The 24,092-nt window shown below is 54.7% G+C and overlaps 6 protein-coding genes across 6 annotated transcripts; 3 read left to right on the top strand and 3 right to left on the bottom strand.

The window, feature by feature from the left end:
* The first annotated feature begins 96 nt into the window (after positions 1-96).
* CAOG_05377 (hypothetical protein) lies at positions 97-2,888 on the top strand. The gene has a single exon (XM_004347012.2). It carries the CDS (start codon positions 290-292, stop codon positions 2,828-2,830), a length of 2,541 nt encoding a protein of 846 aa, XP_004347062.2. The 5' UTR covers positions 97-289; the 3' UTR covers positions 2,831-2,888.
* Positions 2,889-3,091: 203 nt separating this feature from the next.
* Positions 3,092-7,097, bottom strand: CAOG_05376 (D-3-phosphoglycerate dehydrogenase). The gene is made up of 5 exons (XM_004347011.2): positions 7,037-7,097; positions 6,014-6,160; positions 4,675-4,826; positions 4,365-4,584; positions 3,092-4,268 (listed from the first exon to the last, which is right to left on the bottom strand). Exons 1-5 carry the CDS (start codon positions 7,058-7,060, stop codon positions 3,144-3,146), a joined length of 1,668 nt encoding a protein of 555 aa, XP_004347061.2. The 5' UTR covers positions 7,061-7,097; the 3' UTR covers positions 3,092-3,143.
* A 222-nt stretch (positions 7,098-7,319) lies between these two features.
* On the top strand, positions 7,320-11,470 carry CAOG_05375 (FtsJ cell division protein). Its single transcript, XM_004347010.2, has 3 exons — positions 7,320-7,476; positions 8,171-8,249; positions 8,356-11,470. Exons 1-3 carry the CDS (start codon positions 7,375-7,377, stop codon positions 11,310-11,312), a joined length of 3,138 nt encoding a protein of 1,045 aa, XP_004347060.1. The 5' UTR covers positions 7,320-7,374; the 3' UTR covers positions 11,313-11,470.
* Positions 11,389-14,514, bottom strand: CAOG_05374 (U3 small nucleolar RNA-associated protein 15). Its single transcript, XM_004347009.2, has 9 exons — positions 14,308-14,514; positions 13,730-13,822; positions 13,529-13,660; positions 13,167-13,398; positions 12,582-12,928; positions 12,306-12,470; positions 12,118-12,219; positions 11,833-12,016; positions 11,389-11,715 (listed from the first exon to the last, which is right to left on the bottom strand). Exons 1-9 carry the CDS (start codon positions 14,485-14,487, stop codon positions 11,564-11,566), a joined length of 1,587 nt encoding a protein of 528 aa, XP_004347059.2. The 5' UTR covers positions 14,488-14,514; the 3' UTR covers positions 11,389-11,563.
* Positions 14,515-14,517: 3 nt separating this feature from the next.
* Positions 14,518-16,273, bottom strand: CAOG_05373 (hypothetical protein). Its single transcript, XM_004347008.2, has 3 exons — positions 16,083-16,273; positions 15,851-15,972; positions 14,518-15,746 (listed from the first exon to the last, which is right to left on the bottom strand). Exons 1-3 carry the CDS (start codon positions 16,237-16,239, stop codon positions 14,688-14,690), a joined length of 1,338 nt encoding a protein of 445 aa, XP_004347058.2. The 5' UTR covers positions 16,240-16,273; the 3' UTR covers positions 14,518-14,687.
* Positions 16,274-16,568: 295 nt separating this feature from the next.
* CAOG_05372 (threonine dehydratase) lies at positions 16,569-18,878 on the top strand. Its single transcript, XM_004347007.2, has 4 exons — positions 16,569-16,896; positions 17,381-17,463; positions 17,600-17,967; positions 18,123-18,878. Exons 1-4 carry the CDS (start codon positions 16,625-16,627, stop codon positions 18,762-18,764), a joined length of 1,365 nt encoding a protein of 454 aa, XP_004347057.1. The 5' UTR covers positions 16,569-16,624; the 3' UTR covers positions 18,765-18,878.
* The last annotated feature ends 5,214 nt before the right edge of the window (positions 18,879-24,092 follow it).

The raw sequence follows: 24,092 nt of genomic DNA, 5'->3' as shown, positions 1-24,092 counted from the left end.
ATGCATGCAAACGACTGAAACTTGATTTTTTTCTTATCTTTTTTTTTTTTTTTTTTTTTTTTTTTTTTTTTTTTTTGTTATCACTCTTTTTTTTTTCTTCCCTTTTCCCCTTCTTTCTCTTCGCCTTCGGCCGAGCAGTCCGCTTTTAGACTCTCCGTCTTTCACGCTGACGTCGCTGCCGTCTGCCGCATCTTCGGCCGAAGGGGCCGTCGGGGCTTCTGCGACGCTTGGAGGGGCTGCTGCTGCTAGTGCTGCTGCTAGTGGAGGGATTTCGTCTCTCCCTGCCGAGATGTCTGCAACGCTTGCCCTCGCGTCTGACTCTACAGCACAGGCAGCAGCAGCAGCAGCAGAACGAGCAGCAGCAGAACGAGCAGCAGCCGCAGCCGCAGCCGCAGCGGACGAGGCCAATCGCAGCATTGACGCTGACATTGAGGCTGCGATCGCCGACGACAGCAGCGCTCTCCGGCACGCCGAGGACCACGACCACGACCACCTGTACCACGACAATGAGAACGAGAACGAGAACGAGAACGAGAACGAGAACGAGAACGAGCTGGACGACGTGCAGCGGCGGCAGTCGTTTCGTCAGCTTCGTCTGCGCCGCCAACATGTGCCACTCAATCCCACTACCGCGGCTGCAGCTGCGTTCGAGCAGGACGACCGCGAGTTTGGATCGGACACGGCGAGTCAGGAGCTCGGCGCTGGCAACATGCATCCGGACGCGGACATGGACCCGATGGACGATGCCGCTGGCGATGCTGCTGGCGGAGGAGAAGGCGGCGTGATGGCCGACTTTGATGACATTGAGGGCCAGCGCGCGCAAGGCCATGACGAGTATCACGAGAGCGAGCACTTTATGGACCAAGAGCAGGATCTGCAAGACCTGAACGAACAAGACCTGCATGAGCAAGAGCTGAACGAGCACGAGCTGAACGAACACGAACTCGACGACTCGGACGCAGACCGGCTCATTCACGCATTTCCTCAGGGCCTGTCGAGGATGAGCTCGTGGACGCTGCCAAGCATGCAGACACCGTCCATCGACAGCTTTGACCAGGACGCGCTGGCAGCCTTCCTCGCAGAAGAAGAGAGCCAGGTTGGAAGCGGCCTCACCAATCTGTTTCCCTACAGCGACGACGAAGGTGGCGATCCGCAGCACCAGCGGGCATTCCTGTCAGCCGCTGCGTTTGGCATCTCTGGCGATCCTGTCGCTGAAGCTGCAGAGACGGACGATGGGCTCATGGCGACTGGCGAAGCCGCGACAGGTGATGACAGCGGCGGCGCGCTCGAGGATGCAGATGCTGCAGGACAAGACTCGAGCACTCGAGGGATTGGCGTCGCTGGTGCCTTTGATTTGGGTAGCACCAGTCCAATGCAGGCAGACTATGCTCGCACCGAGGAGTTTCTCCCGGCTCTGTCCAACGCTCCTGGCCTGAACAACGCTGCAGGCGTCTTGCCCAACCAGCAGCTGTTGGCTGTGCCTCCCACCACTGCGCCAAAGCGAGGTCGTCCGCGAGGCTCGCGCACTGGTGCGCGCACGCCTCCGGCTGGCGGCGCTGCCGTGGCGGCCGCTCGCTTGCAACGACAAAGGCCCAAAAAACCAATCCCGGCATTCCTGTATTTTGGTCGCGCAGTCAGGCCTCAAGTCCGAGCCATGTATCCAGACGACAAGCTGGCCGACATTGCCACCAAGATTGGAAAGCTGTGGGCAGCCTTGCCATTCGAAGAAAAGGCGCACTACGAGCAGCTCGCCTCGGCAGACAAGCTCCGCTACCGCGAAGAGGCGAGCCAGCCTTCCTACGCCGTTGCCCCTGGCGCTGCTGCCTTGGCGTCGCGCGCCAATACAAGCCAGACTGGTCTCGAGACACTCCGCAAAATCAAACGCCGAAAGGATCCTGCTGCGCCCAAGCGCGCCTCTCCGGCGTACCTGTTTTACGCGCAACATGCGCGTTCCAGCGTTGCCGCCGACGACCCAACTGCATCGAACAAGGCTATTGCCAGCAAGCTGGGAGAAATGTGGCGCGCCCTTCCCGTCGGTGAGCGCGCTCCCTTTGAGGCCTTGGCCCAGCGTGACAAGGATCGCTACGACTCTGAGCGGCGGCAGTGGATGATGGAGCGCGATGCTCAGCAGAGGCTGCTTCGGCAGCAACGTTTGCAGCAATCTGCTGCTCTCAACTCTGCGGCCCGGGCAGAGGATGCAGCCAAGCGCGCAGGCTTGCCAGAGTTGCCGGGAGTTGCTGCTGCGGCTTCCGCGTCTGCTGCCACTCCATTTACTGTCCCCTCTGTCACCACCACCATGCCATTTCGCGGGCCGCTTGGCCTCCCCGTTGGGTTGCAGACAGGAATCGAGTCGCAGTCATCACTCGCCCAGCCAGCGTTGCAGCAGCAAGGCGGCAGCACTGCCTTCTTGTTCTCCGCGCCGGCACCGCCACCGCCCGTTCGAGAAACCGCATTGTTTGCTGCGCAAGTGTTCCAGCCTGCGTCGCAGCTCAGCACTCCGCAGCATCTGTACGGCGGACCCTCGCCAGCCGAGTTGCAGCCAGCAGCGGCAACGGCAACGGCGGCCACGGCAGCTATCACGAGTCGTTCCAAGCGAGCGTCCGTCTCCCACACGCCTGCATCTCGGTCTCCAACCGAACTGAACGCCACTGTCGACCGCCAACAGCAGCAAATCTCCGAGCTCATGTTGCTCGTTGCCTCCCAGCGCAGCCAGATTGAGCAGCAAAACATTCAAATCAGGCAGCAAAACGTGCAGATTGAGCTGCAGCAAAAGCTGTTTGCGCAGGTGCAGCTTCCCACCCCTTCCCAAATTCAGCCCAAGCTCGAGTAAATAACGAGGGTTTTGTTTTGGCTCGGTTTCTCCATTTCTCTCTTTCTCCTCTCTCTCTCTGTTTTTTTCATCTCCCCTTTCAATTCTTTTTTTCCCCCCTCTGTTTTGATATTAATGTCGTTGGCTATTTTTGTCTATTGTCTGAATAGTTCCACATTGTTTTCTTCCTTTTTTTTTGGCCACTTGCTACCAACGGTTCCACGACTACACGGAAATCCACAACTTTTCAAAGCGTATCCGAAAACAAAAAACGAAAAAAAATCATTGTAATAATCACAGACATACAATCATGCAAAATCAGACAAATCATGAATTACAACGTCACTGTTCGTGCGTAGGTAATGAACGAAGTCTGTTGGATTCGCTGGAGAACATCGGCGGGGATAGGCTGGTCAGTGTTGACAATGCAGAGGGCTTCCCGCTTGGAGTCGTCGCGACCGAGGGTGAGGTCGGCAATGTTGATGCTGGCCTGGGCAAGATGGGTGCCGATAGCAGCAATGACGCCGGGCTTGTCCTCGTTGCGGTAGAACATGAGGTGGCCAGCCGGGCGAACTTCAAAGGCAAACTGGTCGATGCGCGTAAAGCGCAGGTTGTTGGTGCCGAAAACGGTGCCAGCGTACTCGTGGTCCTCCGTCTCGGTGGTGTACCGGAGGCTGAGCACGTTCTGGTACTCGTCGTGGGGCTCCGAGGTGCGCTCCTCGCGAACATGGAGGCCAAGCGCGTCGGCAATCATGCTGGCGTTGACCAGGTTGACCGGGGTTGCTTGCAAGTGGTTCAAGATGCCCATCAGGACGGCGGCGCACAACGTCGACGACGACGACTGGATAGCCTTGCCTTGAGCGGTCACCGTGAGGCGGTGCAGCCACTTGGACGAGCCCTTCTCAAAGGCAGAGCCGACCATGAGCTGCGCAGCAAGCAGACCGAGCTTGGAGCCAAGGATGACCCAAGGCTTGAGGTCGTCCCGAAGCGCGTGCATCATGGCAGGGGCGTTCACCGCACCCATGATCTGCGAGCCGTGGGTCGCCTCAACAATCTGCTGGCCAATCTCCAAGGCAACCTTGGCTTGGGCCTCCTCCGTGCTGGCGCCGAGATGAGGGGTGACGATGCAGTTGGGGTGCTGGATGAGCTTGTTGTTGGCAATGTCCTTCGGGGGCTCCTCGTCGAAAACGTCGAGAGCAGCGCCGGCAACGTGGCCGCTCTCGAGCGCGCGGAGCAGTGCCGCCTCCTCGATGATGCCACCGCGGGCGCAGTTGACAATGCGCACGCCCTTTTTGCACTTGGCGAGAACGGCGTCGTTCAGCAAATGGCGCGTCGACTCGGTCAGCGGCGTGTGCACGGTGATAAAGTCGGCAAGAGGCCACAGCTCGTCCAGGTCGTAGGCATCAATGTTGATGGCCTTGGCGGCCTCCTTGGGGAGAATGGGGTCGTATCCGATGGTCTGTTTCCCCCGGCGAGCAAGTCAATGTTTGAGTGCACAATCACAAAACCATTCAAAAACCATTCAAAACCAGCACAAAAGCAAGTCATGCCTAACCTTCATGCCGTAGGCTTGCATGCGCGTGGCAACCTCGCGACCGATGCGGCCAAGACCAAGGATGGCGATCGTCTTGCCGTGCAGCTCGACGCCCATAAAGTTCTTGCGGTCCCATTTGCCCTGCTTCATGGTCGCATGTGCCTGCGGGATTTGGCGAGCCAGCGCAGAAATCATGGCGCAAGTGTGCTCTGCGGCCGACAGTGTGTTGCCGCCAGGGGTGCTATCAGAGACGCAACAAAAGTGTGTTGGTGTGAGTGAGAAGAGAACAAAACAAAGCCATTCCTATGCTGCTGGTGAGCGTGGTGCATACTTCATGACAATGATGCCAGCGTGGGTGGCCGCGTCCGTGTCAATGTTGTCGACACCAGTGCCAGCGCGGCCAATGATCTTGAGGCGGGTGCCTGCCGCGATAATCTCCTTCGTGACCTTGGTGGCCGAGCGCACAATCAAGGCATCGTAGTCCTGTCATTTGGGCGAAATTCAAGAGCAGAGCATGAGGTTAGTGATGAGAGCAGCAATGGGCACATACACACACGTCCACACGTCCACACACACACACACACACACATCCACACGTCCGAATGCTGCTGTTTTTGGAAGTGGAAGCGGTGGGTCAACAATCAGTTTGGCTTTTGACCACTGTGCACCCTGAACATGAACATGAACATGGCTGGTACTTTTTCACTGGCACCTCGCACACCATCCCCCGTTTCGACGCACCACAGAGCAGATCAAGGAGAATGAGAATGATTGTGGATTGTTGCTTCAGTGGGAGCAACATCATGGTTTTGGGTCTTTTTGGGCTTTGGTGCGAATGATGGCCACACACACGCACACACGCACGCACACGCACACACACGCACATGTAGTAAACCAACCAACGTGCAAGCCACAATCAAAAACAGCCGCCCTCCAATCAATCCCAAACCACGAGTGTTGGTACGAAACAGGCCACACAAAAAGGCGTCGAGTGTGAGGATGATGATGGAGCCCTCGTCAGCCACTGTTGCCTCATTCGACGATTATACGCTTCAAATGGCATCAACAGTGATCGGAAGAGACAGACAGACAGACAGAGACAGACAGAGACAGAGAGACAGAGACAGCGAGAGTCGAACACGCACAAGACACCCGCACGTGTTTCAGATGCATTCAGCCGACATTTTTCAACAGTGCCCGCATTGCAATGCAATGCAATGCAAAGGCAAATCTCAGCGACGACATTCGAGATATGAAATGGAAATCGAACAAAAGGAAGGGAAAAGAAAAAAGCAAAAAAAGAAAAAAAAAAAAGCGGAAATTAACCATAAAAACATGGAGGTAACAAAAAAAAAAAAAAAAAAAAAAAACCAAAATGAATGCGAATCGCATTGAGGTTTTGTGTGTGTGCCCCTCCTCGCCCTTGTCTGCAGACTCGTGCCACACAGACACCAACACACACACATTCACATCAACACGCACTTGCACACACCCCTTCCCCCTCCCAATCTGCATGCTTTGCCACGTTTTTCACCATGGAATCGAACCGCAGAAACCGATTCGCCAACCGCTGTGCTCTCTCTCTCACTTTACATCTCATCACTGAAGCAGCCACAGCACAACAACTGGAACCACCACCACCAGTGGGCCGTTGGGGGGAAAAAACTGACCTTGATGGTGGCAAGGACCTCGTCCTTGGTAATCTTGTCCTTCTTGTCGACCTGGAACCCGGCGTCTGCGAGCACCTTGACGCACACGTCGTCAATGCCGTCCACCACGAGCACGCGCTTGATCTCAAGCATTGGAGTCTTGTTCAACTGCAACGTTTTCAATTCAAAAAGCAGCAAGCAGCAACAAAGGTCAGTGAAAAGCCAGTGGTTTGAGGTTTTTTTCCATCCACAGTTCCAAAACCAAACCAAATAAAAATTCGAGCGAAGAGAGTGAACTTCCCTCCCCTTTTCCACTCAAACCAAAAACCAAACGAAGCAAATGTCTCAATGTCTCAATCTGATGAGTGCCAGCGAGCCGAGTCGCAATCTGAAGCAAAGTGTAGTGAAGTGAGGCAAAACTCTCACAGTTCTGTGCCTTTCTTCCCCATTCTCCTTTCGCCTTCTCTCGCTCTCTCTCTCTGTCTGTTCTCTTCTATTGAACGCTCTTCTGCCTCATCATCAAACACGCTTTCATCATCATCATCATCATCATCATCGTCTTCACTCTCATCCGTCCTCGTCTCGTGCTTTTGCTTTTCTTTTCTTTTGGCTTCTCCATAAATCCCTGCAATCTGGTTTGCTGGCGATTGTTTCGCTTTGAGGTCAGCAGGCGAGTTCCACCACGTGAGCCCAGATCATCATCGCCCCCCACTCACACTCACACTCTCACTCACACTCTGTCTCTGTCTCTCATCGCACCTACCCCACCCCCTCCAATTGCAGTCGCACGAAACAGGCTGAGGGAAGGGGAGGGCTTCAAAACTTCAACTGTGGCTGAAATTGCACGACGAGGTCATCAAAATCCAAAACCTCCGCTTTTCTCACCCCCACAGTGCAGTAGCACCACAGGCGATGCCCTTCGTCTTTGCCTTTGTACAACAAAGACCCGAGGCGAGGCGGGATTGTTTCGGCGGAAGAACGGAAGAGTGGGATCGTTCAATCTCTTTCATTCATTCATTCAATTCAACTCGATGCAACACAAACCTGATGTCCTCGTGCAAAACCCATGACTGTGGAAAGCTTTTTTTGTTTGAATTGAATCAAAACCGATGAACAATCGCAAAAAGCAGCGAATCTCTGTTGGACGCTCAACCTCGACCTCTGGTTGACTGAGCGTCGAGTTCAACTGCGCTGCACCTCGACCTCTGGTTGACTGAGCGTCGGGCTCAACTGCGCTGCACGAGCTGGCGTTGCTTGTTTCGCAGTTGGAGTTGCAATAAACCAAAAAAAATACACGCCCGTCTCAGAATCTGCGTTCTCAGTCTTTTTTTTTTTTTTTTCCCCCTCCTTCTCTCTCTCTCTTTCACTCCTTCTCTTCATCCATGCCGAAGAAGCAGAAGGTGGGCAAGACCCGCCGCGACAAGTTCTACAAGCTTGCCAAGGAAGCTGGTTACCGCTCCCGCGCGGCCTTCAAGCTGATTCAGGTAAAGCGACCACCGATCTTCACCTTCCATTCTCCCCCGCCACCCAGGTCCATCCAGTCTGTGGCATCAACGGCGGTTGTCCGATTGGGGGATGGGAGGGGGTCTGCTTGTGTGTGTGCTTGGCAGTGTTTCGTTGGCTGGTAGTTCCATTGCCATGTGGACTTCTCCCCCCTTCCCTTCTCCCCCTTCGCTCTTCCGTTCACACCGAGTGCCATTCGCAGTGTCCCAATCAGCCCTCCAGTTCTCTCTTGGGCCTTTTGCTCTTCGTCGTGGGCAAGAGCTCACCGGAGAGTCCCTCCGCAATGAATGGGCGGCATTGAGGGGTCGCTGTTCTGGTCCATGTGGCGCTTTTGCTCCCTCGGTCGTCGCCTTCCATTGCTGCTGCTGCTGCTGCTGCTGCTGCTGGTGGTCATGCTGGTCGTGCACAAGAAGCAAGTCCAACGAACGAAAAAATCAAAGCGAGATCTTGCATCAACGGCGTGTGTGTGTGTGTGTGTGTGTGTGTGTGTGGTCTTGGAACCTGCAACAGCGCAATGCAGCTCTCATTCATACGCCACTCAACCATTGCTTCAGCTCAACGATCAATCCTTGTTGATGATGAACTGAGATGCACATCAGCTGCTCTCTACAATCCAACAACGTCACTCAACTTACCCCCCGTTCTTGACCCACTTTTGTGATTGCTTTTGGACAGCTCAATCGCAAGTACAACTTCCTCGGAACGTCCCGCGTCCTGCTCGATCTATGCGCAGCGCCTGGTGGCTGGCTGCAAGGTACGAGGCACACATACACACAACAATCATGCCGACCGTCTTTATTCGCGCCTTGTTGACTGACCAACTGTCTCATTCTCGCCCACTCACTCGCTCGCTCGTACAGTCGCGTCAAAGCACATGCCAGTGTCCAGCGTCATCATCGGCGTCGATCGCGTGCAAATCAAACCCATCCACAACGTCATCTGCTTGACGGAGGACATTACGACAGACAAGTGCCGCGCCGCCATTCGCAAGGAGACGAAAGGGTGGAAGGTCGATTGCGTGCTGCACGACGGTGCGCCGAACGTCGGTACGTCGTGGACACAGGATGCCTACACCCAGGCAGCACTTGTGCTCATGTCGCTCAAGATTGCCTGCGAGCATCTCGGCCAAGGCGGCTGGTACATTACCAAGGTCTTCCGATCCGCCGACTACAACGCCCTCGTCTGGGTCTTTCAGCAATTCTTCAAAAAGGTCCACGCCACCAAGCCCCAGGCCTCGCGTAACGAGTCTGCGGAAATCTTCGTCGTCTGCCAAGGCTACAACAAGCCCGACAAGATTGACCCGCGCATGTTCGACCCCAAGTACATCTTTTCCGAGGTCGAGGCGCCCGCCAAGCCTGTCGACTTGATGAGCGACAAGCCTGCCAAGAAGGCCAAGGCCGTCGGCTACCCGGATGGTGACGCTGGCTTCCATCGTCAGCTCTCCGCCCAGACGTTTGTGCTGTGCGACGAGCCAATCACCTTTCTGGCCCAGGCCGCGCGCATCGTCTTTGACGATTCTCCCGGCATCGATCCCGTCACAAAGCGCCCGCTGCCCAGCATCTACTTGACACATCGCGAGACGACCGACGAAATCAAGGCGTGCTGCGCAGACATTCGCGTTCTCGGCAAGTCCGAAGTCAAAAACCTGCTTCGCTGGCGCCTGTTGATGCGCGAGTACTCTGACGCCCTCGAAAAGCTCAGCGGAGGCAAAAAGAAGGCTGCCCTGGCAGCAGCAGACGAGAGTCCGGAGACCGCCCTCAAGCGTGCACGAAGCGAGATGGAGGGCTCGGACGACGATGACGGCGACGATGGCAGCGAAAACTCGGACGACGAGGAAAGCGAGGATTCGTCCGAAGACAGCGAGGAAGACACTGACGACGAGAATGCCATGGAAACAGAGGTGTCCGACCTCGAGAAGGCCGCCCTGGCCGAGCGCAAGCGCCTTCGTCGCAAGGCGTACAAGAAGCGCATCAAGATGCGCGAGCGCCTCAACCTCAAGATGGATCTTCCCGACGACGTGCACGACATTGCGCGCGACGACACGCTGTTCGACCTCAACACAATCCACTCGGCCAACGCCCTCAAGCGCGTGGCGGCAGCGGACGTGAATTCGCTCAACACTCCCGAGCTGCTCAACGTCGCCTCGGAATCGCATGATATTGTTGTGGAGCGACCAAAGGTCGTCACGATCAAGGACATGTACGACGATGACTTTGACAGCGCCGAGGACGACGACACGGACGACGAAACTGGCGAATCCCACTACTCGCGTGCCATGGACCGCTACCTCGACAAAATGTACGAGGCGTACAAGGAAAAGAAGAATTCCAAGGTCGCTCGCGTCCGCAAGGGCAAGCGCGTCAAGAAGCTCCGCGACGCCACTGGTGCCATTATCGACCCAGCAACCGCTGCCACAGAAGAAGCCGACGATTCCGACGATCCCGAGTATGCCGGCTTGGACGAGGACGAGCGCCGCGAAAAGCAATTGGAGAAGCTCTACAAGACAAAGATTGTTCCCGACATGACCTCTTCCCTGCTCGACCGCGACGGCACGGGCCACGTTGAAGACGAAGGCGACGATTCGGACGACTCGGATGACATGGAGGGCAGCGAGGACGAGGACGAGGACGAGGAAGACGGCGACGACAGTGATGCGAGCGGCGCGGATGACAGCGACGATGAATTGCACGCGCAGCAACGCATGATGGCCGTCGATGACGCCGACGAGCCCAAGCGCAAGGGTGTCTTCCGAGCGCCTGCTCGCAACGAGAACCCGCTGTTGGCCAATCTGGAGGAAAATTCCCTGACCTCGTCCAAGAAGGCCAAGCTCTGGTTTAGCGACAAGCTGTTCGCTGACAATGGCGCCGACGACGACGACGACGACCTCGAAATCAAACGACTCAAGCTCATGGCCAAGCGTGCTTCTGGCAAGGCTGCTGCAGCAGATTCCGACGCCAGCGATGAAGATGACGATGACGACGATGATGATGATGATGAAGAAGACGAAGAGGAAGATGACGAGCCCAAGGCCAGCAGCTCCAAGCACGCCAAGCAAGGCAAGCAAGCCGCAGCTGCGCAGCCACAAAAGAACCAGAAGCAGCAGCAACAACAACAACGCAACAGTAAGAATGGTCGACCTGCTCCGATCAACTCTGTCAGTGCGGATGGCTTTGAAATTGTTCCCGCTGAAAATGTGGCTCGCCACGACTCGGACGATGACGATGACGCGCCCGAAGGCGAGACGCCCAAGGAGCGCAGCCTGCGGCTCAAGAAGCAGTCCCTCACCCCCGAAGGTCTGGCTCTCGGTACCCTGATGCTCTCGCGCGCCAAGAAGCGCGACCTGGTCGATGCCTCGTACCACCGCTACGCCTTTGCCGACAAACTCGAAATGCCCTCTTGGTTTGCCGAGGATGAGGTGCAGCACATTCAGCCAACACTGCCAATCACCAAGCAGATGGTGCGCGAGTACCGCCAACGCTTGCGCGATCTGAACGCCACCCCCATCAAGAAGGTGGCCGAGGCCAAGGCGCGCAAGCGCATGCGTCTCGAGCGCAACGTCACCAAGGCCAAGCAGAAGGCGCAGGCCATCAACGACGCCCCAGATCTTACCGAGGCTCAAAAGGCTCGCCAGATTGCCAAGCTCATGAAGTCCAGCTCTCGCCAAAAGAAGGTCGACGTCAAGTACATTGTGGCGCGCAAGGATGGTTCGTCCAAGCCTCGCGGCATGAAGGGCCCGTACAAGATGGTCGACGGCCGTATGAAAAAGGAGGTGCGCTCTGCCAAGCGAAGAGATCGCAAGGCTCGCAGCAGGCGATAAGCTGCTGCTGGGTTAACTTTGAGTTTTTTTGTTTTCCTTGCTTGGAGTTCTAGTCTTTGGTGGATTTTGTTTTGTTGTCTTTATTCATTCATTGTTGGTGTTGTCAAAGACCCCTCAAACAAACAAACAAAAAAAAAAAAAAACCACCCACATCCATTGTTATTTTTGATTTCTGCAGTATTTTTTCTATTTCGATTCATATTAGTGTGACAAATCCCCCAAATGAATGGGACAGGACAACTTCATCCGCTTCATGATTGCGAGGAAGAAAGAATCATGTCCAGCGAGCCAATCAATTGGTAAAGTTGCTTTTGGAAGGCAATCTCGGTGGCAATGACGCGTTGAAGCTTGACAAAGAGCTCATCGATCACGATCGACTGACCGAGTGCGGGAGTATAAATGTCTGTTCGAAAGCAAGCAGGAGTCAATACTCGAGAAAGCCACGCCAGCGAAAAAACGAAAAAAAAAAAAAAACCCCAATACAACAAAAAACCCCAAAATGACGGTCTCAGCGACATACCAAAAAGCATGTTGCTCAAATCAATCAATAGAGATGAATAGCGCGGATTGGCAATATTCTTGATCAGGAAAACAATCAGGGGCTCCAGGGTGATCTCGTCACGCCCGGCCAGCGCGATTCGCAAGCCGTCGCGGTGGACAAGTTCTTCCAATAGAGAGATGACAATGATTGGGCGCTGACCAGTCTGATGATGGGCAAGAGTGGTGGAATAGAGCCGTGAGCAAATGGGCGAACACGAACGAAAAAACGACGACGACTACCGCAAGCAAGCGCAAATCTGGTTACATTCAGCACTGCGTCCAGGGCGTTTTGGTACTGGAACTTTTTCAAAAACACCTCAAACGGCTTTAGTCGTCGCTTGCGGCGCACCTCGACTTTGAAATCATCCTGTAAAGGTTGAGATTGAGTCAGAAAACGGCAGCAACAGCAAGAAAAGTAAAAGTAGGACAATCAACTCGCGGAAGAAAACAAACCTGAGAAGGCTGATGAGTCTTGCCGCGAACAAAATAACGATACGTGCCACCCCGAACGGCGCGCTCGCTCTTGAGCTGGCGGACCACTTCAGCGGTCTTGACCGCTCGATGGCGAATTGAGAGAAGACCATTGGCCATACCAACAACCAGATGTGTGTCGTCAGGCTACGTTCATGAATAGAGAGGGACGTTTACAGAAGGTGAGACGAAAACCAGATAGAGCAAACAAAGCCACAAAGACCAAAACACCACCGCCAAGCCAAAGCCATCACCTACCGACAGAGACATGCTCAAAATGGGCGCAGTGTACTTGATGCTGTGCGTCACGCTGTAGTCGGTAACATCGTGGATTTTGACGTGCTGATCGAGCGAAGCAGTGAGCAGGCGCTTGCCCTGCGAGTCCAGGCACATGCTGGTGATTGTCTTTTGGTGATTGGAGAAGGTCTGGAGAAGACGACCGCCTGCGAGAACATCCCACACTTTGATCTGGTTGGACCCAGCGGACAGGGCAAGACCACCGCCAGGGAAGAACAGGATTTGCTCGACCGGCGCTCCGTGGTTCATTGACATGGTGCATGAGCCAGCACGAGTGTCCCAGAGCTTGACCATATGGTCATATCCTCCTACAGAGCAATTGGGACAATGCAGATTGGTGTCAATCCAAAAGCAGCCACACGAACAAACCCTCGGGTAAGCAAAACATCCAACAAACAACCAACCAACCAACCAACCAACCAACCAACCAACCAACCAACCAACCAACCAACCAACCAACCAACCAACCAACCAAACAAAACAAACATCCAAAGCCAACCAAACAAAACAAACATCCAAAGCCAACAAAGTCAACGGTGCAATTACCAGTCAACCACACATCCGACGCCACTGGGCTCACAACACCAGCGCGAATGTAATCCGTGTGACCAGTCAGGGCGAGCACCTGTCGCTCGGCCGGAATGTCCCAGCAGCGCACAACAGCATCGTCGCCGGCAGACATGATTTGGTTGTCGTCGGTGGCAAATCGAGTGACATGGACGGCCCGTTGGTGTCCAGCGAATGTGCGCAGGACAGATCGGCTGTTCGGGTCCAAGAGCTGGAAACAAACGACGAGGTTTCTTGTGAGCGACAAAACAAACAAAAAAGAAAAAAACAAAACAACACAACACAAAACAAACAAAAAAAAAATCCTTTCGTTAAAGACTCGAAAAAAACGAGGCATTTACCTGAACCAGGCCAGACTCATCGCCGGCCACAAGGAGCTTGCCATCACGACGGAACGTGCCGCAGTATGCAACGTCTTTGAACCGGGACAGTGTCTTCTTGACCGTGTTGGATTTCTTGCTGTAAATTTGGATCTACACAATGGCAGTCAAGTGAGCTGAGGGAGGGGGCATGGCCACTGCATCTCAGAGTACAGTACATACGCGAGTGGAGCTCGTCACTGCGAAATCCCACGGCGCAGTGGGCGAAAAGTGAATGTGCGAGACGGCCGAGTACTCTTTGACGACCACTGGGAACTGTATTGACAAAGAGCAAAACCAAAAACAGAAACAAGCCAATGTCAAATGTTAGTGGAATGGGTTTTAGCTTGCCGATGATGAGTCGAGGGGGAAGGCGGAGTGGTTGATGCAGAGGGACAGAAGTTGAGGGACATGATCACTTTGGAGCACTTTTTCGTCTCCTTTCTTTGCTAGTACGCTCAATGTGTGGTTGTGTCGACCGAGCTCTGGATCAGCAAAAACCGAATGGCCATGTGCATGTGTATGTGTGTGGATATGGGAGTGTATGAAGCCAGCACACTCGAGTCCATTGTTCGTGTTGCCCGCTCTCTCTCTCTCACGCGCTCCCTCTCCCCACACTCCATGACTCATCTGAAGCATCATGACGCCGATGACGAGGATGATGATGGGCCATGGCTGGGGCGAGTTCTGACTGGAGAGCTGGATGACCTCGCTCTGCCGCCATGTGGATTTTTTTGCATTGTAAGCCCAAAGACACTCGCCTTGAAGCGCTTCCAGTAGCGCGACTCGCTTGTCTCGCGGCGTGCAAGACGAGGGTACTGCTTGGTGGTGACGCCCGGGAAGGCGTTGGTGAAGCCGCTGCCACTGCCGACTGCAGCCTCAGACGCAGCCATCAGCACAGCAGCAGACGCGGATTCAGCCATCACGCTCGAATCCATCATGGCGACGACGACTATGTGAAAGAGGAGTGAGTTTGAGTGAATTTGACAAGTAATCTGACACGTAATAATAATAATAATAACAGGAAAAGAAAAAACCAAACATCATCGACAATCGACAAAATAACAACCTGTGCGACAAGGACGCCAAAACTACAAAGTGTCGTTGATCCAGGACAATGCCACACCGGGTAGCCCCGCAGTTATGCCACGACGAACGAGTTGCTCAATTTCTGATGCCTGACTGGCAGGCGTGTGCCCGTCGGTCGTGGAAGTGGCGATCGTGATGAAAGCCGGGAGTTGCATCCCGTTTGACCGTGCAGCCGCCAACATGTGCGTAACTTGAGAAACCGCCTGCGACAGTGCCGTTTGCTGCATGCAAACATGCGGGTGCACGAGCAACAGTCCCGTTTGGACGAGGTCGTCAACTGAGAAGGAGGGCCAACGGTCCTTGTGAACCGTCTCGAGTTTCTGTTGCTCCATTTGTTGCTGTTGGTGCTGCTGGTGCACGTTTTGCAACAGCTCGTGAAACGACCGCAATACACCAGCAATACACCAGGACCATGGGTTTGGTGCAGATACGACCCGAGAAGCTCACTACCAGCTGCGACAAATCTGTCTTGATTGTCGTGGAATGTCAGCCACGAGACCTCGCTGTCTGGCGGCGTCTGTCCTGCGACACTGTTTGATCTTGAGGGCAGCCTACACAACAGCTGCAATAGCGACGCCAATTTCCGTCGGTAGTCAAAGTAGGCTGCAGTCGAACGGATGGATTCACTATCGACCAATGGCGTTTCCGATATTGCGACGCAGATGGCAGAATCGACTCCGGGTGGGAGAGCCGCCTCAGAGATTAAATCTGCATGCCACACTGCGTTCAGAAACACGCTGGAGAGAACTCGCAAATCCCCATTGAGCGATGCTGGTCTCCGAAATGCCAATTCCTGCAGCCAAGGGTTGGTGGTGGAAAAGTAGTCGAGGTCAATGTCCAAAATCCACGTCGATACGGACGCGTCGGACAGAAATGCATGCTGAGCTGGCACCAGCGGCAGCGCAGCAACACACAGAGCCAGCGTCTTGCAGGAGGGGCCATCGAGTGCCTCAAGCCGCTCGACAGCTGCTCCGTCGTCCACAAAGTAAGGAAGCAGCTGTTCGCCACAATGCACTTTGACAAGTCCAGATATCAGCTCGCGGCCAACGGTAATTGTATATTTGCCATCTGCGATCTGCCTTGCCCAAGGCGGACGAATCCACAGCATGTGCTGTTGTTGTGATGGTAGCCGACAACACAAAAAAGTCAGCTCGTTCCAGATGGTGTTCAAGACATCCATTGCCACTCCTCAGCTTCACACAGCATTAAACAAACCGAGACGTGACCAGCAAAGACTGCCGGCAAGATGAATTCAGCAATGTCGATCTGCTGGTACAACTCGTCTGGCTTGAACACGGTGGCAGCTTGGAGATGATCCGGAATTCCGAGGTCTGGATCTGTCAGTTTTTCAAAGAAGGTGAAGTGGGTGCAAGATGGGTCACGAAGCAAAAAGAAAAAAAAACACCAGCACCCAAAATCTCAGAAAAACCCGTTCGTGGATGTTTACGTGAATCAAAGTGTACGAGTCCAATCTTGCTGAGCGGCAGCTGTCTTGCGCGGATGGCGTTGTGCCAATGCACCAGCGCTCGATCGTGGGCGTCGACAACGACTGCGTCCACCGCGCCAGGCTGGCGACGAGTGCGCTTGCTGGGCCCGGCGGACATGTCGGGAAGGCGAGGATGATGTTTTCAAGTGACAAAATGCAAGACTGAGCCTTGTATTCTGAGAACAATTCGAGCAATTAAAAAAAAAAACACAAACATACTGTAGCACGAAGCGAAATGTCCGAGCAATTCCATTTTGGGTTGTCTGAGACTGTCAGGAGAGCTTTTGCAAGCAGAAACATTCGGTTCCGTCCCTGCGTTGCGCGCTTCGCGTATCCACCTCCGGCGGGTTTTTTTTTCCTTCAAAACGACTAAAAATCCTATGTTGCCCCTTTTCTGAGTTACTGTTTACTTTGACAGCTGAGAAAACAAGATCAGTTCTCCTTTATTTTTATTTTTTATTATTATTATTTTTTTTATTTGTTATCATACAATTCAAACCAAAATGTCTGACGATTCATCCTCATCGGCATCAGCGGCCGCCGCTGGATCTGACCACGGCTTGCAGCAGCAGCAGCAGCAGCAGCAGCAGGTCCAAGAGCAACAGCAGTGGCAGCAGCAGGTCGAGCACGTCGCGTTTGAGGACGTGAGCACGGCGGCGTTTCGCATCCGTGACAAAATCCCGCGGACGGCGCTCGACAAGTCACACGACGGCATGGTCGCAATGACTGGCATGGAGATCTGGTTCAAGAAGGACTTTCTGCTCCAGACAGGAAGGTAAACGAACGACGATCAGCAAGCAACGCAGGCGACAACGGAGAACGAGCAACAGCGAAGCGAACAACAAAACGTAATGGAAATCCCATACAAAAAAAAAAAAAAAAAAACCAAAAAAAAAAAAAAAAAACCAACGATAACCCCATACATACAACAGGCGCTTCAATCTTGGTTTTGTACAACGTGTGCGACGCCGACACACTCACACTTTGGCACACTTTGGCACGCTTTTGGCTCAATAATCATCTTGCATTTCACAAGTTGGGAGAGACTGCGAATATGAAAGCAGGACAGCGAGAAGGAGAAGAAGCCGTGTGCTTGAACTGAAACTGAAGCGCTCCCCTTCTCCTCACACTCACAGTATCACAATGAACCCCTGGGGGTCTCGCCTCACAACAAACAAACAAAACAAAACTCACTTTGGTTTGCGATTTTGATTCACTTTTTGGATTGCTGGATGAATGGAACGAATCGTCGTGCACAGCTTCAAGGAGCGCGGCGCTCGAAACGCACTCAAGTTGCTCTCCGCTGAACAGCGACGGAATGGAGTCATTGCTGCTTCCGCAGGTACGTGTCTCTCTCCCGGATGCAGATGCGCAACATAAGGAGTTGTATTGGCACCACCAATGTGGATTTTTTTTAAAAATAGTTTGATTTGGAGCACTCAGTCTGACTGACTTGACTTGGTTGTCGTGTGTCGCAGGGAATCACGCACTCGCGCTGGCGTACCACGGCAACGACTTGAAAATCCCAGTCACGGTCGTCATGCCGATTCACGCACCGCTCATGAAGGTCGCCAAGTGCAAGAACTTTGGCGCCACAGTCATCATCAAGGGCGAGCACATTGGCGAGTCCAAGGACGTGGCAATGCAGATCGCCAAGGCCCACAACCTCACCTACGTGAACGGCTACGACCACCCCCACATCATTGCTGGGCAAGGGACGATGGGTGTGGAGATTCTCAACGAGATGGAGAACATTGACGCTGTCGTCGTTCCGATTGGCGGTGCTGGCCTCATTGCTGGCGTCGCGCTGGCCATCAAGACAATCCGACCTGAAGTGATGGTTATTGTGAGTGTTGTTGCGCTTGCTGCCTCGGACTCTGGTGGTGTGTGAGGGGGAGGGGAATTGAGGATTGCATGAGGGGCATGAGTTGCTCACTTCAACGACGTCCCCCCCCAAACGCCAAAAATCCACCACCCCCGTCTATTCATTTTTTTATTTAGGGCGTCGAACCCGAGCGCGCTGCGTCGTACACTGCCGCTTTGAAGGCCGGGAAACCCGTGCCGATCGAGATTGGCAGCACACTCGCCGACGGTCTAGCCGTGCCGTGCGTGGGCGCGAACGCCTTCCACTGCGCGCGCAACCGCGTCGACAAGGTGGTCACTGTTAGCGAAAAGTATATTGCCTTGGCTATTTTGCGCCTCGTCGAGCTTGAAAAGGTCGTCGTGGAGGGCGGCGGCGCGGCAGGTCTGGCGGCGTGTCTGCAAGGACTGATGCCCGAGCTCCGCGGCAAGCGGGTGGTTGTCCCACTTTGTGGTGGCAACATTGACACGACAGTGCTCGGCCGCTGCATCGAGCGCGGTCTTGCAGCGGACGGACGCCTGTGCCGATTCATGGTGGTCGTTTCAGACCGCCCCGGCGGCATTGCCAAGTTGGCAGCGCTTCTCACCGAGCTTGGTGTCAGCATCAAGGATATCTTCCACGAGCGGGCGTGGCTTGAATCCGACGTTTTCAGTGTCCAAGTGCGCTGTGTGGTCGAGACTCGCGACCAGGAGCATGCTGAGATTTTGCGGCAGCGACTGGCCGAGCGTTATCCGCTTGTCTGGGGCACTCTTCACGATACCAACAATGCCTTGTTGCTGTAAAACAACTGATTTTTGATGAACTTTTGTCGTTGAACTGATTTTTGATGAACCATTTGTTGTTGTCGTTCTTGTTGAATTGTGGCTGCTACTTTTTTTGAATACACTGCATCTATTGTTTGAGCGTTTCTGACAAAGCACGACACAGTAGAAGGAGCGAGAGAAAGAGAAACGAGAGCCATCCAGGGCATCCAAGCGAATGCGCAGAGAGACTTTACATTGAGACAAACAGCAAAGCAAACCAAGAACAACCCCCACATACACACACAAAGCAACACAAGACAAAACAATCCAGCAGTGCAAGAAAAAAAAACCCCGAAAACGACAACAACAAGTCAAAAAGCAACCCAAATGATCGCGCGTTTAGCTCTTCTGCTTCACAAGCACCACGTATTTGATCTGAATCTGGGAAAGATCGTAGACTACACAGAAATACCAAAAGAAACAAAACAAAAAAAAACGGTTGGTGAGCCACGACCGCAAAGTCAGCCGAAACAGACAAAACACAAAACGTAAAAAAACGATCGCTTACCAATGTACTCGTTGTAATTCAGAAGGTTGACCCACTGCGACAGCTTCTGGTCGTAGTAGTTCTGCTCGCCTGGGATGAGTTGCTCGACTTTGCCAGTGGGAATCGTCACTCCATCCTGCAAAAAACCAATACAACCAAGGTAAGCACAGAAAACAGAAAAGGTTGAAAACAACCACTCGTGCTTCATAAACCCAGCCAACCGTCACCAAGAAAAAGAAGAAAAAAAAGAAACAAGAATCCTGACCTGAGCTGTAACGAGACTCTGCTTTGCGTTTGGCCCGTAATAGCCCAGACCCTTTGTGCTGTTCGTGTTTGGCTGGGCTTTGCTCATGTCGTTGGCTTGCTTGCACTCATACGGCTCGCCGAGCGCAACGTTGCAGAGCAGCAGGCACGCGTACTGTGCCGTCTCCTTGTTTCCAGTACCAATGTGCGAATACCCGAGACTCTTGATGAACATGTCAGCCGTGTAAACGCCTGCGCCAAACATGGCGCCCGTCAGCGGCACGTGGGAAGGCGTGACGAGCAGGCCTTGAGACAAGATTCCCTGTCGAGGGTGGAACAGAATCAGAGTCACTCAGAAAGTGAGCCAATGACTTCCGAGGAGCCTTCTTCCTTTAGAGGAGCCTTCTTCCTTTAGAGGAGCCTTCTTCCTTTGCAAAAAACAACAACAACAACAACAACAACAACAACAACAACAACAACAACAACAACAACAACAACAACAACAACAACAACAACAACAACAACAACAACAACAACAACAACAACAACAACAACAACAACAACAACAACAACAACAACAACAACAAAAACAAACAAACAAAAAAAAACTCCCTAAAAACAAAACCCATCCCTCCTTACCATAAAGTTGGCAATCGACGAGCCGTGCCAAAGCAGCATGTTATTTTTCTTGCGGAGACCCAGGGAGGCAGAGGTAAACCGCTCGCTCTCGCCCTTGCGTGAAATGCGGAAGAGATCGACAAAGTCCAGGCCTTTGAAGGCGCCTTGGGACGTGGCCCGCGCATAGCCCTCAATCGTGGCAAACTCGGCCGTGCTCCTTTCGACGGGCAGAATGGACGCGCCAATCGAGCGGTAAACGTAATCGAGCGGGTGGATTTCGCGGACGCGCAAGTGCGTTGCGGACAAGACCTTTGTCGCAAAGTGCAAATCGGCCAAGCAGGACAACATCTGGTACTTGGTGTTGATGTTTGCCGCAGTGTTCAAGCTGACCAAAGAGTGCGAAGTCGCATGCGGAATGGTCGCGTAGAACTTGGAGTGCAAAAAAAGCACAAGACCAGCCAGGACAAAGTCAGTCGTGCGCCACCAGACAAAGGCAAGGCAACAGCCCCCCTTGTTGTGCAACCACCATACCTCATTGCTCAGGTCTGTCACTTCCGACTCGAGTGCCTTGCGAGCCTTTGTGGCTTCAGAAATGTTGGCAGTTGAGGCCTGAGTGTCTTCAATCTTGGCGACAATCTCCGCAACCTAGACAAAACAACCAAAGGAAGAAACAAGAAAGAAAACAAAAAGCGAATCGAGTCAAACAAGAAAACCAAATTTACAAACAAGCAAGAAAACAAAAAAAGAAAGCAAGTTCGACATGCCAAACCTTGCTCAAAATGTCAAAACCAGCCTTCAACGTCTCGGCGCTCAGGTTGCCCAGAGTGAGACGCGCGTTGGCATTCTTGAGCGTGCTCTGAAGGGCTTCGACGTCGCAGAACAGAGTCAGCAGGTGCTGAACGCGCGCGTCGAGGGTCGAGGCGGGGGTTTCGGGATGGGTCAGGTTGAGCGGGGTCAGGACGTCCTTGTACTTGTTCGAGGCCGCGGCTGTCACAACCATATTGTACTTGCCAGACTTGCGCTCAAACTCGCTGCGTTGGTCCCATGCATTGCCCGTTTTGCTCTTGAAAACCTTGCAAAACTCGGCAACAGCAGAGTCTCGATCCGGGTGGGGAGAGCGCTGGAACTGGCCCGTTTCGCCAATGCGACCCCAGCGCGTCCACAAAATGTACGCGTTCTGGGCGCGGTTGTGGATGACTTGCATGCGGTAAAAGTCGTTTTGCCCATAGCTTCCGTACGTAATGTTGGTCTTGTTGAGCGTCACATCGTACGACGAGCCAGCAGCGTCAGTCAACACCTGTCCAGTAGCACGGAAACCACTGACAGCGTCCACCTTGGCTGGTTTGGGCTTGTCCTCGCTTTCGTCATCCGTCTTGGCGCCGCCGTCGTCGTCGCCCTCTTCCTCCACATCGTCCTCCTCGGTATCGCTCGTGGCCATGGGCACCGCGCCGCCGCCATTGTTGCCGCCGTTGCTGCCCAGCTTCATCTTGCGCGCCTTCAGCCGGGCGAGCTTCTTGCGCGTCTCGGCACGGCGTTGCTCGCGACGCTTGGCAATGGCGCCCAGAATCTCGTCGCGCGCCTTGGTGGCGTCGGCCTCCAAGTCCACCGGTGCGGGAAGCAAGCGCGCCTCCTCGCTGGCAATCTTTTGGCGACGGGCCTGCTCTTGCGATTCCGCCGCACTCACTCCACGTGCCAGGGCAGGAGCGGTGCCTCCGAGCGCCGCCAGCTTGGCGGACATGGTGCCCGACGCTTGCAACTTGGCCAGATGCGCAGGCGTGTTGCCGTCCGCGTCTGCCGCGTTCAGATTGGCACCGTGCTTGGCCAGCAGCGCGAGCAGGTCGCCATTCTCGAACGTTGCAAACGGACGTGATTGGACGGTGTGGTGGACGACAGTGCGGCCCTTGCGATCCTGGGCGTTGATGGCGGCGACTGCCAGCTTGCTCGCGGCCAACAGAGCTGCAGTCGAGCTGGCCGAGTCGCTCGTCGTCGTTGTCGTCGTTGTGTCCATTGCAATCACAGCAGCAGCAGCAGCGCTGGTGGAGGAGCCGACGACACCTGACGATGATGACGATGACGCCGTCGCCGCCGCCGCCACCGCCGTCGCCGTCGCTGCTCCACCCTCAAGCAGCAGCAGAGCAGCCTCGAGCGAGTTGGTGAATGCGGCACCCATCAGGGCAGTCGTGCCAAATCGAGACTCGGCCAAGGCGGGATTGGTGCCAGGCCGGGCGAGAAGAACGCGCAGCAGGGGCAGACTACGCCGCATCACCGCACGCACCACCGGGACGTGATCCCGATCGGGCGAGGTGAAGTTGACAGCAGCGTGGCCATCGTGCAGCAGCGATGCGACGGTCAAAAACATTGGCGAGTTCTCTTCAACGACCGCCTTGACAACAGGGGCGGGAGGCGGCTGGCCCCACTGCTGGCGACGATTCGCCGACCGAGCAATGTTCACATCGACCGCGTTTGGATCCGTGTAGGCGTCATGCAGACGGTCGGCCTCGTCGTCCACGTCGGCAACAGTCTCATCAGCTCGGGCGGGCAGCGCTGTAGAGGCCGCCGCGGCCGCCTTCGCCTTGGAGGAAGCGCCAGTGGTCGCGGTGGTGGCCTCCTTGAGCAGCTTGCGCGCCTGGGCAGCCGCGCGATGCTTGCTGGAGTGGATGGCCAGCGTGAGCGGCGTGTGTCCCATGGCATTAGTGTCATCGGCTTTGGCGCCTCCTCGCGTCAGCAGCCACTTGACCAAGCCATAGTGGTGGAACTGGCAGGCATAAAACAGCGGCGTGTTGCCCTTGTCATCGCGCGCAACTGGACTGACTCCGCGCGCCAGCAGGTCTTCTGCAATCTGGTCGACAAAGTGCTGCGCAAACTTGCGCTCTTCGTCCTCGTCGCGCGACCAGAACATGCCGAGAATGTGGAAGAGGTTGCGCTTGTGCGCATCCAGCCCAAGACACGCCTTGGGTGCAGACTTGCTGAGCAAGGTCACCACGAGTGGGAACTTGGTGGACGTGAGGGCGTCGCCGACAGCGGTGAGCACATCCACGCCTTGGTCCATCATGAGGTACGCCAGACCCATAAAGCCGCACGACACCACCCACTTGAAGGACGACTGGGGATGCTTGCCGGGCAGGTACAGCGAATGATGAATGTCAGCGCCTTTGGTAATCAACGTGACGGCATAGTTGCTCTGACGGTTGATCAGAGCCATCTGCAGCGGAGTGTTGCCGTCCGCGTCCTCCGCGTCGACGCGTGCCCCGCGCTGCAGCAGGTACATTGTCGAGATGATGGCGCCGCTATGCGCAGCGAGGTGCAAGGGCGTGCGTCCAAAGACATCGGCAATGCCAACCGCCAGCGAGGAAGCAGTGCAGAAATCGGAAACGAGCTCGATGGGATCGTTCGATTTCACAGCAACGTCCTTCCTGTTGTTTTCGTTGTCGTCGTCATTGTTTCCAAAGCCAAACCTCGCGAAGTTTTGCTGCTGCTGCTGCTGCTGATCGTTAGCATTGTCCTGCCTTGCGTTCGGATCGGCAAACAGATTTTTGCGGAGCCGAACATCGACAAAGGCAATGTGCAACGCCGTGCGGCCAAACCGATCCACGGCGTTCAAGTCCGCGCCGGCACCCAAGAGCAGCCGCTGCATTCTAAAGCCCAGATTGACATCCTTTTTGCACTCTGTGACGGTGTGAATGAGCGGCGTGCGACCTTTGCGGTCGGTCAGGTTTGGATTGGCGCCAGCCTCGAGCAGCAGCTGGACCGTGTCCGTGCTGATGCCCGCACGACGAATGGCGCGAATCAGGGGAGTCAGTTCGCTGACGAGCTCTTGCGTGTCCAACAGACACAACCGCTTGCCTGTCTCAGGATGGCGCGCGCTCAAAAGCGCCTTCACGGACGCTGCCGACCCTGCGTTTGCGGCCAACGCCAGAGGCGTGCGACCAAACGCATCACTGCGATTGACGGTGGCCGCG

The sequence above is a fragment of the Capsaspora owczarzaki genome, assembly GCF_000151315.2.
Source record: "Capsaspora owczarzaki ATCC 30864 unplaced genomic scaffold supercont2.8, whole genome shotgun sequence".
Classification (NCBI taxonomy): Eukaryota; class Filasterea; order Ministeriida; family Capsasporidae; genus Capsaspora; species Capsaspora owczarzaki.
The sequence above is the reverse complement of the archived record's forward strand: the minus strand, read 5'-3'. Positions and strand labels throughout refer to the sequence as shown.

Coding starts and splice junctions, on each gene's coding strand:
- CAOG_05377 (XM_004347012.2), top strand. CDS start 290: ATGTCTGCAACGCTTGCCCTCGCGTCTGACTCTACAGCACAGGCAGCA.
- CAOG_05376 (XM_004347011.2), bottom strand. CDS start 7,060: ATGGGTTTTGCACGAGGACATCAG. Junction 4,585..4,674: donor GCTGGCATCATTGTCATGAA/GTATGCACCACG, acceptor CGTCTCTGATAG/CACCCCTGGCGGCAACACAC. Junction 4,269..4,364: donor TGCAAGCCTACGGCATGAAG/GTTAGGCATGAC, acceptor CGGGGGAAACAG/ACCATCGGATACGACCCCAT.
- CAOG_05375 (XM_004347010.2), top strand. CDS start 7,375: ATGCCGAAGAAGCAGAAGGTGGGCAAGACCCGCCGCGACAAGTTCTAC. Junction 7,477..8,170: donor CGGCCTTCAAGCTGATTCAG/GTAAAGCGACCA, acceptor GCTTTTGGACAG/CTCAATCGCAAGTACAACTT. Junction 8,250..8,355: donor GCCTGGTGGCTGGCTGCAAG/GTACGAGGCACA, acceptor TCGCTCGTACAG/TCGCGTCAAAGCACATGCCA.
- CAOG_05374 (XM_004347009.2), bottom strand. CDS start 14,487: ATGATGGATTCGAGCGTGATGGCTGAATCCGCGTCTGCTGCTGTGCTG. Junction 13,661..13,729: donor CAGTGACGAGCTCCACTCGC/GTATGTACTGTA, acceptor GCCATTGTGTAG/ATCCAAATTTACAGCAAGAA. Junction 13,399..13,528: donor ATGAGTCTGGCCTGGTTCAG/GTAAATGCCTCG, acceptor GTTTGTTTCCAG/CTCTTGGACCCGAACAGCCG.
- CAOG_05373 (XM_004347008.2), bottom strand. CDS start 16,239: ATGTCCGCCGGGCCCAGCAAGCGCACTCGTCGCCAGCCTGGCGCGGTG. Junction 15,973..16,082: donor ACTCGTACACTTTGATTCAC/GTAAACATCCAC, acceptor AAAAACTGACAG/ATCCAGACCTCGGAATTCCG. Junction 15,747..15,850: donor TCTTTGCTGGTCACGTCTCG/GTTTGTTTAATG, acceptor TCACAACAACAG/CACATGCTGTGGATTCGTCC.
- CAOG_05372 (XM_004347007.2), top strand. CDS start 16,625: ATGTCTGACGATTCATCCTCATCGGCATCAGCGGCCGCCGCTGGATCT. Junction 16,897..17,380: donor TTTCTGCTCCAGACAGGAAG/GTAAACGAACGA, acceptor CGTCGTGCACAG/CTTCAAGGAGCGCGGCGCTC. Junction 17,968..18,122: donor GACCTGAAGTGATGGTTATT/GTGAGTGTTGTT, acceptor TTTTTTATTTAG/GGCGTCGAACCCGAGCGCGC.